Here is a 15439-nt window from a genome sequence, read left to right as displayed (position 1 = left end):
GGATGAGCTGCCTGCAGCCGTTCTGCGCCCATGAGGAGAGCCAGCTGATGCTCTGAGGATGACACAAAGAACCTGATGTTGACAAGCTACCGAACTGGTCAACTGGAGAAAGCCTGCATCGGAACTTCTTTTTAGATAAGTTGGATTTTCTCTTACTTATAGTCCAAAAGATACAGCTACGTGGAGCATTTTTTCCACTTTATATTGTCTTAGAGGTACGTAGGTATAATTCTTGTTTCTTCTGTTCCATTACGGGCTTTCTGAGCGCAAGGTTTACATTTGATATACCCTCGTATCCCCCAAAGGCAGCGTGGCTCATCTCATCCCACTCCTGTGCTTGAATGAAGAGCCCAGTGTCTTCTGGCTTCATACTGGGAGATCCCAGTACTCTTAAAATGTGTCTTGCCTTCTTCAAGGGCTTAATTTTTTGTTTGTTTTTGTTTGCACTTTTTAAATGTTTGACACAGAAAGAAACAACAGAATATAAAAGCTCTATGGTCAACTTTAGGAGACTAACCCTACCTCATTCATCCTTATATACACCTCGTAGCACCGAGTGCACGCTTTGTGCGTAGTGGGTACTCAAAATGTTTGCCAAGTGAATAATTTAATTTGCTTCTGATGAGTCAAGGGCACTTAAGACTTTTACCGGGTCCTCGGGTCACAATGATGAGTAAATTACCAACAAATGTGCTAAATAGATCCTGATCCTGGGCTGTCACTAGCGGCCAGCTTTTGTCTGTTTACAGGGGAGCCTTGATCCACCAAGAGGCTAAGGCTTTAAACTAGGACAACAAGCAGAGCTAAGCATTGGAGAGTGAGCCAAAGACCAGAGTTTGATCACCTGCTCAGTGTGCACTGAATGCTCACCCTGTCTGGGCCGGGCCTTCAGGCTGCAACCAGACAAGAGTGCCCACTGTGCTTGAGGGGCTTAGCATCCGGGGGGTGGGGGAGGGAAACACGCAACTTCTAAACAGTGCGCTAACTGTTGTAGGACGTAAGGCAGCGGGTGCAGCAGGGATGCCCGGGCAGTGCTGGCTGAGCTGGGAAGATCTCCCAAAGGAACATGTGGATGGCACCCGAATGCAGAAGGGAAGTTAGTTCATCAGAGGGGCAAGGAAAGAAAAAAAAAAGGAGTAGCACCATCAGGATATAGTTCATAAAAAGCCCGTTCTGACTGCATTCTGGGGTGGGAGAGATGAGGCTAGAGTTGGATACCAGCTGGGAGGCTGCGGCAGTAACTCACTGCTGAGTCATGGGCTTCTCGGCCTAGAAACGGATGGATGACAACCGACGCCGGGCACGGGTCCCCAAGAGCTTGTGGTGCTGTGCCTATTGCTCAAAGGAGGACAGCTCTGGACGTCAGCCTCCCACCTTCCGGGTTTGGGACAGGGAAGGGCTTTGCATTGGAGGCAACATGGTACAGGGCAGTGGTTTAAAATTTCTCTTTGCTTGTAAAATACTTCTTTAGAATGAAATACGAACCTGGGGGGTGTATGCATGTGCATACATATGCACGTGTGCGATATGAAGCCCTGCCTCCTCAGTCACCCCTATTCCATAATTAGGGGAGCTCAGGGTCGGTTCTGGTCCCAACACTCCTGCTGCACCTCTGTGACCAGCTCAAGCCTCTTTGACTCAACCCCCCTGCCCCCCTCCTGCCGTGAAGGATCTGGACCTTGGCATCTCTATAGTCAACACCTACTTTGATTTTCCAACTTCTGGCAGCAGAAGGGTTCGGTAAAATATCTCCGATAACCAAGCAAGGGTAATCCGTACTGTGAGATTTCTGATTCTGTGGAGCACAGAGTCTCACTCAGTTCCCCGGGCTGAGGTTGAGGAGTGCCTCAGGCCACGTGGCCAGGCAGAACCCGGCTTTCCAGAGCCTCAGGCCTGGGCATTGTCCCCCGTACCGCAGTATGACTTTTCTAAGTGTGCCATTATGAGGAAGCAAGTAGGAAGCCCTGTTCTAGACGGGAGAAAGAAAAACGTCGGAAGCCCTGTTCTAGACGGGAGAAAGAAAAACGTCGGAAGCCCTGTTCTAGACGGGAGAAAGAAAAACGTCAACATGAGTCTGGAATCTCCTTTGGCCTGTCACTTACATGTCTTCCTATCTCTCAAGTGTCCACTAGCTCTGTTAGTGACAAGGCCCACACCTGCTTCCGACTGTGTCCTGGGAAGGTGAACACAGAAGGGGACAAGTAACAGGGCCAAAGGGGCAAGGAGAGGTGGGAGCCTTCGTACCTGTGCTCCCCAGCTCACGCCTTTCAGCCCACCTGGGGACCTCCCCCTACTGGCTATCACCTCCCCCTACTGGCTATCATCACCTACCCCTCTGACAGCTCCAAACCCTCCCTCCGTCTCCTTTAATATGTGTAATTTTGGTCACAGTGGGGCGGGGGGGGGGGTAATCTTGTACTTAGAGGGAGAACTATTCAGAAGGAAGAACACTGCTTTCCTTGAGAAGGCTGACCCCAGGGCCTCTAGGTCACAGAAGCCCCCAAGGACTGACAAATTCGGAGGAAGATTCAAGATGGATGGCTCAATTCACTTAAAGAGAAAAAGCAGCAGCGAATAGAAGTTTACAGAAACATGTCTCAGTGCTCAGAACCACAGGTGTGAGGAGGAGGTCTCAGTCTTACTTCACTTGGGTTTCCTATTGCAGTGACACATAAAAAAAAAAAAACCCAAGCAACCAAACCACTGGAACTGAATTATTATACCTGGAGAATGATTAATGTGGCCTGGGTCCTATTTTCCTTCCTCAGAGCTCACTGGCACCGTGATAACCAAAAGCTATGACCCGACGGTAGCAGGGGCCAGCTTGCTAACCGGAGAAGCAGGTCCTCGGCCCTCCGTGTCCCCTGGCACTGGTGTCGTGTCAGGCCTGGGGAGCATGCCTGCTCGAGGCTTGGTGAGTGCACGCTGCACGTCAGAGCATACGCGGATGGTGCAACACGGAGGGCTGGCTCGCCACCCCGGCCGCCCTCACCCTGGCTCGGAAAGACTGAAGAGACACTGCTGGACACCTCCATGGCAGAGCAAACAAACCCAAAACAGGCCTACCAGAAAAATGTGCAGCAAATAAAATGAGCTGAGATGCTCCCTGTAGAGGTGTTTCCCGAAAACATCTGCCGTAAGAGCAGCTTTTTCCGGACTGTGCCAACGGAAGATCAATCTTATTACCAACAAAAAGTTAGGTGCAAAATCCTGCCTAGAAAGCAGCATATGTATCCCGTAATATTAATGAAAGCTAGCAGAGGTGTGGTTTGGGGTAAAAGGAGTATGAAGAACTGCAGAGCTCTTCCTTAGCGAGTCTCCTGTGTTGGCTAACAGTTTGAGAACTCTTCAACTCAGTAAACACTTAACAAGTACTTACTGCATATATGTAAAGTGCTGTAGGAGGGCAGCACAGTATGGTGGTTAAAAAAGTGGGCAATCATGTGGGCCAGGGTCTGTGTCCTCACTGCTCCACTCCTTCCCTGTGTGACCTCAACAAAGCTGCATAACCTCTCTGTGCCTGGGTTTCCTCAGGTAAATAGGGTTATTGTGGGAGGGATGCTTAAAGATCTTAGAATAATGCCTGGCTTGTGGTTAAGTATGCAGTACTTGCTGCCTATTACTATTATTACAATCTTTCTGAGCCTCAATTTCCTCATCTAGAACTAGGAAATGGACATAATAAGCAAACCTATCTCAGAGTTGCTGTGAGGATTAAACAGAATGATGCATGTACGGTGTTGAGTATAGCAACTTACACACAGTAAGTGTGCAATAAATGCTAGTCATTGTTATTCCTAGAAGATTCTCCCCAGATTATTTAAAAAATAAGATGCCCAGATCTGAATGAAGGTCCGTGCAACAAGGAAATCCTTTCATTGAACGATGTCAGCAAGGAACATTTTGTGACAACACCCCCATCACTCCCCTCCACCCTGAGTTCTAGTGATGAACACGACACCCAGCTCTGTGCTAATTAAGCTCCGTGCTGACTCTCCTGGGAGCTCTGATATCCCTTCAAATATTCTAGGCTTCCCTTTAACCTGATATTGACATGCCATCCAGTCTGCCATTTAAGGGACTACTTAATAAAACAGGGAGGAAGCCACAAAGGCTCCTGAAGCCCATCGACTTGGCTTGGAGGGAACAGAAAAACAGCGTTTTATGGTATCAAATACCAGAAGCAGCTCTCATAGAGGCTAACCTTGTGGAGCTCATCCTCCACCCTGGCCAAGTGCTGAGCGTGCTCTGTGCATGACATCACTGAGACCAGGGCCCTGGCAAGTTCCAAGGTGTTGGAGGTGTGAGCAGAGCTGTGGGCTCTAACCCATACCTGGCTCCAAAGTCTGTGCACACAAATCCTGGGACAACTGCCTCCCTCCCCCAGGAAAATCCCCAAGTCATCCAAGGGCAACTAGTTTTCCAATGATAAGATCACTCCCACTGATACTCTTCTTAGGGCAACCGATTTAATGTTTTTTTTGTGTTTTTGTGTTTTTTTGGGGTTTTTTTTGCTCTCTGCTACTTGGCCAATTACGACACCTAGTGGCAAGTTGAGCACAAACATGGGTCTCTCTAAAGGGCCGGTGGGTGGTACGCGCACAAGAGTGCTCAGGACAGGAGGGATCTGATGGATCACAGCCAAACTGAAGAAACTGAGGCCCGGAGAAACAAAGCAAGTCGCCTAGAGTCAAAAAGAGAAGGAAGCCCATGTGGAACAGCTTGGAAAGGCTAGACCTTGGAGTTAGCTCCTGGGTTCTGATTCAGACTTCACCTAACTTTTACCCTCCCCAAGATCCTTCCTTCGATCATTCAAAAACACTGATGGAGCATCTACTATGTGCTGGTCACTGTGCCCGATGATGGGAATGTGATGATAAGCAAGGATGACAAGTCTCTATCTTCTCAGTCAAACAGGAGACGAAGACATTTGCACAGGATTCAACAAGAACACCACCAGTTACTAGGAACTGTGGACTTAGCTACCAGGTACTGCAGCAGAGCCTGAGGTACTTAACTCGTGTAATCCTTCCACCAACCATAGGATGGCCGTGCAACTGTTACTCTGGCTTGAAAAATGAGTGGGAGCACATTTCAGCTAAGAGCAATCAATGTAGGGCTCTGATACCTTTGTAAGTTTCTGAAAACTGAGGTTGTTGGACTAGACACTAGGGGTATAAGGCCTCTTTCCCACTCAGTGCCTCTTCTAGGATTTGGGGGGTAGAACTGGGACTAGAAACGAGGTCTCCTGACCAAGAATCTCATGCTCTTTCTTCATACGCTGTGCTAGTCGATGATTATTAAGAATGACTGGTCAGTACTGAATGCTCACTCTATGCCATGTCCTGAATTTGTATCACCTCATGCAATCCTCTTATAGGAACCTATGACGGACCTTTAAAATGAAAAATAATACCCGAGTAAAAAAATCATGCTCTCAAATGGTTAGAAAAAGGAAAAATAAATAAATAAATAAAGGTCCCAAGATAAATGGAGAAGCTTCCAACCTAACCCAGTTATGGGATTTTTACCAACTGCTTTGCCTCTGTTTGATCTATTACATGGTGGATTAAACATACTTATATGTCAGTGTCCTCAGGCTCTCACAACTGGCATGAATAATGGGCCCAGGCACATGGTAGTTCAAAGATAAATGACTGTCCAGGCAAGTAGGGAACACATTTCTCAACAACATTACTTGGGGGTAACTGGGACTCTGGAAACAGCTACAGAGCCTGTAAGGCCAAGTGCCAGGCAGACCTGACCCTTTGATTTTATTTATGATTCCAAATGAATAAAGCACATTCCAGGAGCACCACTGAGTACATCAGGGGTCAGCAAACTCTCCAAAATGGTACTGCCATCAGCCTCTGTTTGCTCCTCGCCGGGGGTATTTAGGCAGCATAGGCTTTTGGTGGTGGGGGCGATCAAACTGCTGAAGGGATTCTGCAAGTGGAGGCATGGAGTTCACGGGGACCTGGCCGTGGGACCACAGGAAGGACATCAGCTGCTTGCAACAGGACCGCTTCCTCCTGTACCTGGAAAAGCAGCCCCTGCAGGACCTGGTGCTTCCCACGTCTCGTCAAGACCTTGCCTCCCTGGCCAGGGTCTCTAGAATGATGCTGAGTGGGTTACAGTGAGAACATACGTTAGATATGCTGGAATGTTCAGCCCAGAATGCTCCACTACCTTTCTCTGAATGGCAAGATCTCACTTAACCTCCTAGATCTAGAGATCAATGCCCACCTGGCCGGACCACCACCCCTGCCCCAGGCCAAGTCTGCCTTTGAAGGAAACTGCTACCCTCCCACAGAACCAAGCACAGGATCATGATCCCAGATTTGTCTGTTTGTGGACTGTGAACATCTTTAGAAGACAGACTGGGTGGCCCATCTGTCCTTATGTACTCAGTACCTAGCACTGTAGTCTGGGTTGCAAAGGCGCTGACTTCCAAAGAACTGGAAAGTAAAGCAAGGAATTCAAGGCTGGGAAGAGGTTTAAGAGGTCAGGGTGTTTGAATTCCTGCTCAATATAGAATTTCTCTCAAACTATCATTACAGAAAAACAAAAGTTTTAAAAGGTGTATGTGTACACATATGCATACAGATCTTCCTTGACTTACCATGGGGTTCAGTCTCAGTAAACCCATCATAAGTTGAAAGTAGTGGTAAGTTGAAAATGCATTTAATATATCCACCTACCACTAGACCACTTTCTCACACCATACACAAAAATAAACTCAAAACCGATTAAAGACCTAAACGTGAGACCTGAAACCATAAAACTACAAGAAAACATAGGCAGTAATCTCTGGGGCACTGGCCTTAGCAACATACTTATGGATGTGTCTCGTCAGGCAAAGGAAACAAAAGCAAAAATAAACTACTGGGATTACACCAAAATAAAAGGATTTTGCACAGCAAAGGAAATTTGCAAATGCTTTATCTGATGAGGGGTTAACATCCAAAATATATAAGGAACACAACTCAACACAAAAAATCCCAAATAATCTAATTAAAAATGGGCAGAGGACTTGAATAGATGTCTTTCCAAAGAAGACATACAAATGGCTAAAAGACATATGAAAAGATGCTCAACATCACTTATCACTAGGGAAATACAAATCAAAAGCCACAATGAGATATTACCTTATACCTGTCAGACTAGCTACTATGAAAAAGACAAGAAATAATAAGTGTTGGCAAAGAGGCAGAGAAAAGGAGCCCTGTGCTCCATTGCTGGGAATGTAAATTAGTGCAGCCACTGTGGAAAACAGTATGGAGGTTCTTCAAAAAATTAAAAATAGAAATACTATGTGATCCACTACGAAGTATTTATCCAAAGAAAACAAAAACAATAACATGAGGGGCGCCTGGGTGGCTCAGTTGGTTAAGCGTCTGCCTTTGGCTCAGGTCATGATCCCGGGGTCCTGGGATGGAACCCGCCCCCACATCAGGCTCCCTGCTCAGTGGGCAGTCTGCTTCTCCCCCCCTGCTCGTGTTCTCTCTCTCTCTCTCTCTCGCTCGTTCATTCTCTCTCAAATAAATAAAATCTTTTTAAAAAACCCATTAATATGAAAAGATATATGCACTCCTATGCTTAACGCGGCATTACTTACAATAGCCAAGATACGGAAGCAACCTAAGTGCCCATCCATAGATGAATGGATAAAGACGATGTGGTATATATATGGTATATATATATATATACAATGGAATATTACTCAGCCACAAGAACAGATTGAGATCTTGCCATTGGCAACAACATGAACGGACCTAGAGGTTACTATGTCAAGTGAAATAAATCAGACAGGGATAGACAAATACCATATGATTTCCTTTATGTGTGAAATATAAAAAACAAATTAACAAACAACCACAGACTCATAAATACAGAGAAGAAACTGGTGGTTGCCAGAGGGGAGGGAGATGGGGAGTAGGTGAAATAGGTGAAGGTGATTTAAAAGGTACAAACTTCTAGTTATAAAACACGTCATGGAGATTAAAAGTACGGCATAGGGAATATACTCAGTAACATTGTAATAACGATGTGATGACAGATGGTGATGGCAGTGAGCACAGCACAGTGTGGAGAACTGTCAAATCACTCTGCTGTACACCTGAAACTAACATAATATTGTATGTCAACTACACTTCAATAAAAATAATTTTTTTAAAAAAGCTTTTATTTTAGGGGGCAGACTAGAAACAAATAAACATAAACACATGAGAAATGAAAAGGAACCTTTGAGGGTGATGAAATGTTCTACATCTTGATTGTGATGATGGCCATATGGGTGCATACACTTGTCAAAACACCCAAAATACATTTAAATGGGTGTTTATTTTATGTAAATTATAACCTCAAAAAAGATGATTCTTAAAAAAATAAAAATAACCTACCCTAAACATGCTCAGAACACTTACTTAGCCTACAGTTGGGCAAAATCATGTAACACAAAGCCTATGTTGATTACAATCAAGTGTTGACTACCTCGTGTAATGTACGGAATACCATACTGAAAGTGAAAAACTGAATGGATGTCAACGTATCTGCTGTTCACCCTCGTGATCACGTCCCTGACTGAGAGCCGCGTGTGGCTCGCGGCCACTGCCCAGCATCACGAAAAAGTAACCTACCACACAGTGCCAGCCTGGGAAAAGATCAAAATTCAAAGTACAGTTTCTATTGAATGTGTATTGCTTTTGCATCATCATGAAGTTGAAAAATCCTAAGTCGGGGACCGTCTCTATATGCACGTGTGACACCCTTCTAGTATAGCGGGTACATGGTGGTGAAGACTCGAAGAGCGAGATTCACTCAGATGTTTAAGAGTTAGCCATCACCTTTTTTAAAAAGATTTTTTCCTGATTTTTCAGAAAATATCAGCTACTTAGAGAAAAATGTGTAACATGTACCAACATGGATAATAGATTACAAAAGTTAACATGGTGCTCTATTTCCTTCTAATATTTTCTCCATGAGTTTTTAAAGAGCTCAAATCACACTCTATGATACAATTTTATAGTTTGCTCCTTTGCAGCAAAGGCATTTCCCTATGTGATTACAAAGTCTCCGTAAGCATCATGTTTTAAAACTTTTATTTTGACATAATTTCAGATGTAAAGTTACAGGAATAGCAAAAAATAGTTCTCTGCTATCTTTCACCCAGATTTGGATTCCTCAAATGTCAACATTTTGCTATATTTACTTCCTTTTCTATTTATTTTTTTAAGATTTATTTACTCGAGAGAGAAAGAGAGCATGTGCGCAGTGGGAGGGGCAGAGGGAGAGGGAGACAGAAACTCACGCAGCCTCCACACTGGGCACAGAGCCCCACATGAAGCTCAGTCTCACAACCTGAGTCCAAACCAAGAGTGGGAATGCAAAACCGACACGCCACCCAGGCACCCCTACTATACGCATTCTCCCTTCCAACAGAGAGCACGAGAGAGAAAGAGAGGGAGAGAGGGGTAGACAATGATATTGTTTGACCCTTAAATACTTCAGTGTGTCTTTTCTACAAATAAAGAGTTCTATTATATAACTACACTACAATTAGTCAAATCTGGAAACTAACATTGATAGACTACTATTATGCAATCTAGAGCCTTATTCAGTACTTTGAGAAAGAGCTGGTGTAGGCGCAGCTGGGGAGCATAGGGGCAAAGGGTCAGCTATTGGGTGTCTCTCATTCCATCTCACACTACTTACCACAAAATTGCAACAAAATGTCTGCAAAACATTGCCCTTGACTAAAAACACGAACCCCTATTCTGCCCTATCCCAAACACCCATTTCTCGGTGGCAAACATTGCCCTTCTCCTTCCTGTCTGTCCTAGTCAGCAGAGTCTGAACTTGAGCAGGTTGCAATTTGTGAGTAATAACGAAAGCCTGAAAATTCTCTGAAATGAGAGAGAACTTGCAAACCAGTCTGATGTTGCTCAGTCTTGCAATTACCTGAATGTCAAAGAATCATTAATGAATCAGGCTGTCTCAACCTTAGATTAATGGTCCCTTTCAACAGTGAAAAGGGGACAGATGACCAAGAAAGGGGCGTGTGTCTCTTTCTCCTCCAAATAAAGGGGTGGTGGCTGCAGCCATAGGCAAGGAGGGTAAGTGTTCACCAAGAAAAGCAGCCAGCCTGTGTTGTGGACTGGCTGGGACGAGGCCAGCAGGAATTCCGGCTCCCCGGGCTCACCCCCCTTCCCCTCTGAGGTTTGTTAGGTGCCTCTGGAGGCGAGAAATGAGCACTCTCCCAGGAACCTATCCTGGAGGAAATATATCCTCCCAGCAATGCCTACTTATTCTTAGGACAACTGGTTTTCCATATACTAGGTGCAAAAAGCAAACAGATGATACGGTCAAAGAAATGTTTTTCTTACATAAAAACTGCATGAGATGAAAAATTATACACCATATATACACTTATGATCAATAATCATTAGAAACCTCCATCAGATATATTTTTAAAAGATTCACAATAATAACCTACAAGGTGTGTGCATGCTCTTCTCTTTCCCATCCTTCTTTTAGGAAAAACAGCCCCAAGTACTCAATGAATTTGATGTGTGAGGTAAGAACAGCCTCTTAACAATGCCATGCCCTCAAATACCGAGGTGCACCTCAGGACTTCTGAGGGCAGAGAAAGGAAAAACAACTATTGAAAGCATTAATAATAAAAATACTATGATTGTATCCTCCACTTGGGGGATGAACATCTAGAACAATGTAGATGATACACATTCACCCAGGGTCATGAACTACCACTTGGTGAACAAAAGATAGTAGATGAGATTTTTATTATGAAGGCTCTCATTACAGAAGACACAACAGAAACTAAATAGTCAGGTCAGATCTGGTAATTAAAAGCAGGTGAGTAATTAACAAACGATTAATAAAGGTGTCAGGATAAAATCATATTTTAACAAAAGATGAAATATATGGGAAGGTTTTTATATTTCAACTCTTATCCTTCTGTTTTGCATTTTGATTTTAAAAATATACAAAAAGTATAGAAAGCTGTAGTGAAGTAAGTATTACCTTGTTGACCTAATTGTGACAGAAAGTGACTGTCTGGCAGATTTTAGTAGCAAGGGTAAATGAACTGAGGCCCAAGTAATTTAAACTAGCAGGACGAACTCAGAAGATTCCAATGTGGACCATGGTGAGCTGCAGTTTGTTAGTTAGGATCACTAATATGTATCCAGTTGGTGGTTGAAATTTTCTATTTTCTGATTGTTTCTGTCTCTACCACAACTTCAAGGGCTAAAAGGAGACTCAATACTGGTAGTAATTTTCCATAATTAGCATTAGTGGAGAGACCTGACCAGAAAAAAAAAAAAAAAAAAGAAGTCCACTGTAGTTTAATAGGTATGAGCCTTAAACCTGGTAGCATTTTAATCATTTAATTCTTTACAGATAGAAAACAAGCATTTAAACCTAAGTATAGCATACTCGTTTCAAGGCAAAAGAAAAGAACAACCAAAAAAAGGCCCGTTTCCCTATCTTGACTCATCTCAGGCTGACAATTTCTTTCCAGGTATCAGTCAGAACAAGGAAGACGCCTTAGATGGCTCATTTTAAACAATTCTCTAGTTCTCCTCCAGGGGGCGAAGTTGGCCAGCATTTCACTGGAAAAGGAAATGACTTTCAAACTTGGACTTTCGCAGAGCACTAGGAAGATAACGCAAGTACAAAAAGGGCCATTTCCCTCCTCTTGCTTCTTTTCAATACATCGAATTCTGACTGATTAGCAAAGCACTCCAGCCCTTTGGTGCAATACGAGGGAAGGGACCTGATTAAGGGCAGTGGGCAGAAACACTTTACCAGCCATAGTCCTGGAGGTCGGCAGCCTATTCTCCTAAGACCTGAGATCAGGGTGATGCTTTTGCCACGCTGATACAGTTTCAAGGATATTACTTTTTTTTTTTTAAAGGGGAATTTTCCACTGGGCCTATTGTGGCCAGCTGATGCCTACCCGGCTCCTTCGCAGGGCCTCCTTCCGAGCAACCACAAAGCTGCTGGAGGTCTGAAAGCCCCGGCCCTGCCTTCCTGCAGGGATAGCGGAACCTTTCCACCTTCTGAGGGTGTGTGGTGGCCAGGAACGAGCCCAAATAGCAAGTCCTCACTGGGCCTTCGTCCTCTTCCCTGGAAGGGTTAGATGTTCCCAGGGGAACTCAGGTAAAGCCTCAGAAGAGGTCACACACAGGGGCAAAACCTATTCTCAACATTGGAACAAACTGGAATTCTAGTATCTCGGTAACAGCATGACAGGGTGGAGGGAGAGAGACCCGGAGTGTGTGTGCCAATTCTCCCCGGCCTAGGAACAGATCTAGTTTGTGTGGATCCTGAGCCTTATACAATTTGGGGGTCTCTTAGCAGAAGAATACAAAATTAGGACTAGCCCATTAGCTACAGGGCATCAGAAGGGGTCCCTGGAAGGGAAAGGCCCTGAAGCTTGACCATCATAACCATCCTGAGCTCCGTGGTCAGCACTGCTGGTGAGGAGTGTGTTGGCAAGCAGGCTCCTGCAAGCCTCGCCCACAGAACAGCAGTGGTCATGTGGCTCAGTTTCTGCCTCAGGGAGTGGACTCAGGGGCTGGGAAAGAAAGTGCAAGGTGGTCGGTGGCAGGAAGTGTCCCTTTGGGTTCTGCTCCCTCTTCATCCTGCCCCAGGCACATCGTAGGTGCTCAGTAAACACCTTCTGACCAACCAGTGGAAGTGGCCCAGCTGCCTCCCCCCACACCTGTTCCTCCCCCCACACACACACCTGTTCCTCAGCACTTCCCTTTTCTCGGGGTTTACCGGCCAGGCTTCCAGCTTGTTTATGAAGAAAGAACACTCCTAAACTGTGTGCAGAGGTGAGTGAGTCACACCCAACATGAGAACGGTTTTCCTGCTCAAATGGGTAATTCATTCACCAAAGATGTCCAGGCATGCGTTACCTACACCTCCAAATTAGTCCCACAAATAATGATGTTGCTTCCTTCTATACAGACCCTGCATCTGGCACAGCATGGGCACGTAGTAAAAACACCAGGAGCCCAGAGCTCTACTGCCTTGGGAGTGCCCATCGCCCCAGGAGGATCCTAGGAAAGAAGTGTCCTAGGGCACACCTGCATAGTCCCGGTAGAAGGAACGAACCTCCTTCATCAGGAACATGAGCTCCACCATGGGTCATCTTGTCACCCCTGCCTGACCAAGCCTCGGCCCCCGTTTTGGGTCATCCTGTTGCCTCAGACCCGGCCTTCTCCCCCTCCTCCTGATGGGAAGGTCATGTCTCCTTTCCAAGACCTCCTTGGGCTCCACACGAAGGTGCCAACTCTGCCAGATTCACAGAGAACAAAATAAACCGATCTAAATTTAGAGCACCTAGCCAAATCTAGCTATGTTTGCATATCTGCACAATCTTTGTAAAAGTAATAAATCAATTTCTCCCAGTCTAGTGGCAAAATCACTTAGCCAAATCTTAACAAGGAAATGAGAGGACGCCTACAGAAATGGCAAGTTGTTTGGTTAATGTAGCTTGCTTTTGTATATGCTACAGTTTGGTATTTGTAAGCAAACCCGCACCGAAATGTTCATGTTCTTTCTTGAACAAAACAGCGAGAACAACTTCTTACATATAAAAGTGTCTTTGTGAAGTCATTTGTCACAAGGAAAAAAATGTTCTGCAAGTTCTCACCTGTAAAATGAAGATGATATCGTGATGGGAAGAGAATGGCACCATTATTTGGGTGTTTACTGCGTGCCAGGCCTGTGCTACACATTTCATAGGGATTATTTCACTTAGGTCTCTCAACAACCCTGTGCAGTATTACCCTTACCGTGTTAATGCAGAAATTGGGGCTTTAAGAGAAAATGACATGCCCAAGGTCACACCTTGTCCAAGGTATTCAGTGGTGGATGTGAGGCTGGTCAGGCTGAGCTTTATTCTTAGCCCTTGAGCCATGCTGCTTCTGCAACCAAAAGTCACTTTGTACACTACAAAGAACTAAGGAGTTTTGCAAGGTATTTTTTTTTAAGCAGGTAGCTGCACACATTTTGATTTTTTTTCGCAAATTCTTAATTTGATCAAAAAAAATGCTAGAGAATTGGGCTACTTTTTCCAAGGCTACAAGAATATTTAAGAAATCACTGCACCAGTCAAAAGCAAATAATGATAACAGCTACTATTTATTGAACCTATACTATGTGACAGTCCTCTCTGCCGAATTCATTACATAATTACCTTCCCTTAATCCAGCTAGCTTATGGAGCACCTGGCATCACCCTCATTTGACAAATGAGGAACTGGAGACTCGGAGACTCTGCCCAAAGTATCCCAGTAGCTAAGGAAAGGTCTGAACTCTGGTCCATCTGCCTACACTATGCACCTCCTGGGTGTAAAGTGTGCACAAATAGAAAGAATGTTCTAGTTAGCAGCCTATTAGCTATTTAGTACATCTAGATATTTGAATGGCCAAATGGGAAGCACTACATCCTTTCAGGCCAAGAGAAGAACACAGGTGAGCAGCAGTAGGGGAGTGCAGTTCTGCCCTCACAGCCTCTGGCTCCAACATCATCTGGGGCATGAGGGAGGGCACAGAAGGAGGGGACGGAGGAGCGGGGGAGCCACATCCTGCCATCTTTATAAAGAGCCAGCAAAGAGAACATGAGGGCATAAACCAGGTTCACATCTGGATGCACAATGTTGAGTCCTGCCATGGGAACCGGTCCAGTGATGGAATTGCCCAAAATGCATTTAATACATTCTTAGGCCATCGTCCCCAAAGAGATTCCAACTCTGACTCAAATATCTTGCTAGCATGTGTCACTTGCTCATCCAGGACTCTGCCTTTACCAGGGTGTGGGGGACCTAAATGCACGGTGACCCACCTACCACCACAGCCGCCCAACCAACCTGCACATGACAAAGGAGGGAACCTTGGCAGAGAGGCCCAAATTCACAGTGCTGGGGCCAGAGAAGGCAGGAAAAGCTGCTGACTCCAAAATGATGCTCAAGCACAAAAGAAAAACTGCAAAAAAAAAAAAAAAAAATCAGGGGGTAGGGGGTGGTTCTTGTAGAGCACATTCTGCAAGCCTTGATTTTTCAGAGTTCATAAACTACGGATGGAGCCTTGACTAAAAATCCCTCTGAAGCATGGCAAATCAGCTCTCAGAAGAAACTACGTTAGGGTCATGAACACGAGAAACAGTGGTTGAGCATGGAGTTTCCAAATGCTAGCTTTCTCTTGGGGTTATATCAAGTGCACTTTGGTGCCATGGTAGGGAAAACCTTCCCAGAGGCAAGGTCAGAGGCTTCCCTGGGGTCTGAGAAGCAGGGTGTTTGTGGAAGCCTGCCTCTACCTGAAATCTCTGCCACCCAGGCAGATTTTCTCAGACAAGGTACACACACACACACACACACACACACACACACACACACACACACACA

General features: G+C 45.1%; 1 protein-coding gene across 14 annotated transcripts in view; it reads right to left on the bottom strand.

The window, feature by feature from the left end:
- The window catches only part of GNG12 (G protein subunit gamma 12), a 122541-nt gene that overhangs the window by 52039 nt on the left and 55063 nt on the right, over positions 1-15439 (bottom strand). For 3 of the 14 annotated variants that reach the window (XM_073896560.1, XM_073896554.1, XM_073896564.1), the window contains exon 3: positions 14906-15020. The exons of the other annotated variants lie outside the window; for them this stretch is intronic. In XM_073896560.1, coding sequence (XP_073752661.1) covers positions 15003-15020 — 18 coding nt within the window. In that variant the 3' untranslated portion in view covers positions 14906-15002. The remainder of the gene's footprint in view (positions 1-14905; positions 15021-15439) is intronic. 14 annotated transcript variants of the gene reach the window in all.

This window comes from Callorhinus ursinus, unplaced genomic scaffold, assembly GCF_003265705.2.
Source record: "Callorhinus ursinus isolate GAN/ISIS: 27379988/994484 unplaced genomic scaffold, GSC_fseal_2.0 scaffold9, whole genome shotgun sequence".
NCBI classification, from domain to species: Eukaryota; Metazoa; Chordata; class Mammalia; order Carnivora; family Otariidae; genus Callorhinus; species Callorhinus ursinus.
Note: the sequence above shows the minus strand (reverse complement) of the source record. Positions and strands in the feature narration are given on the sequence as shown.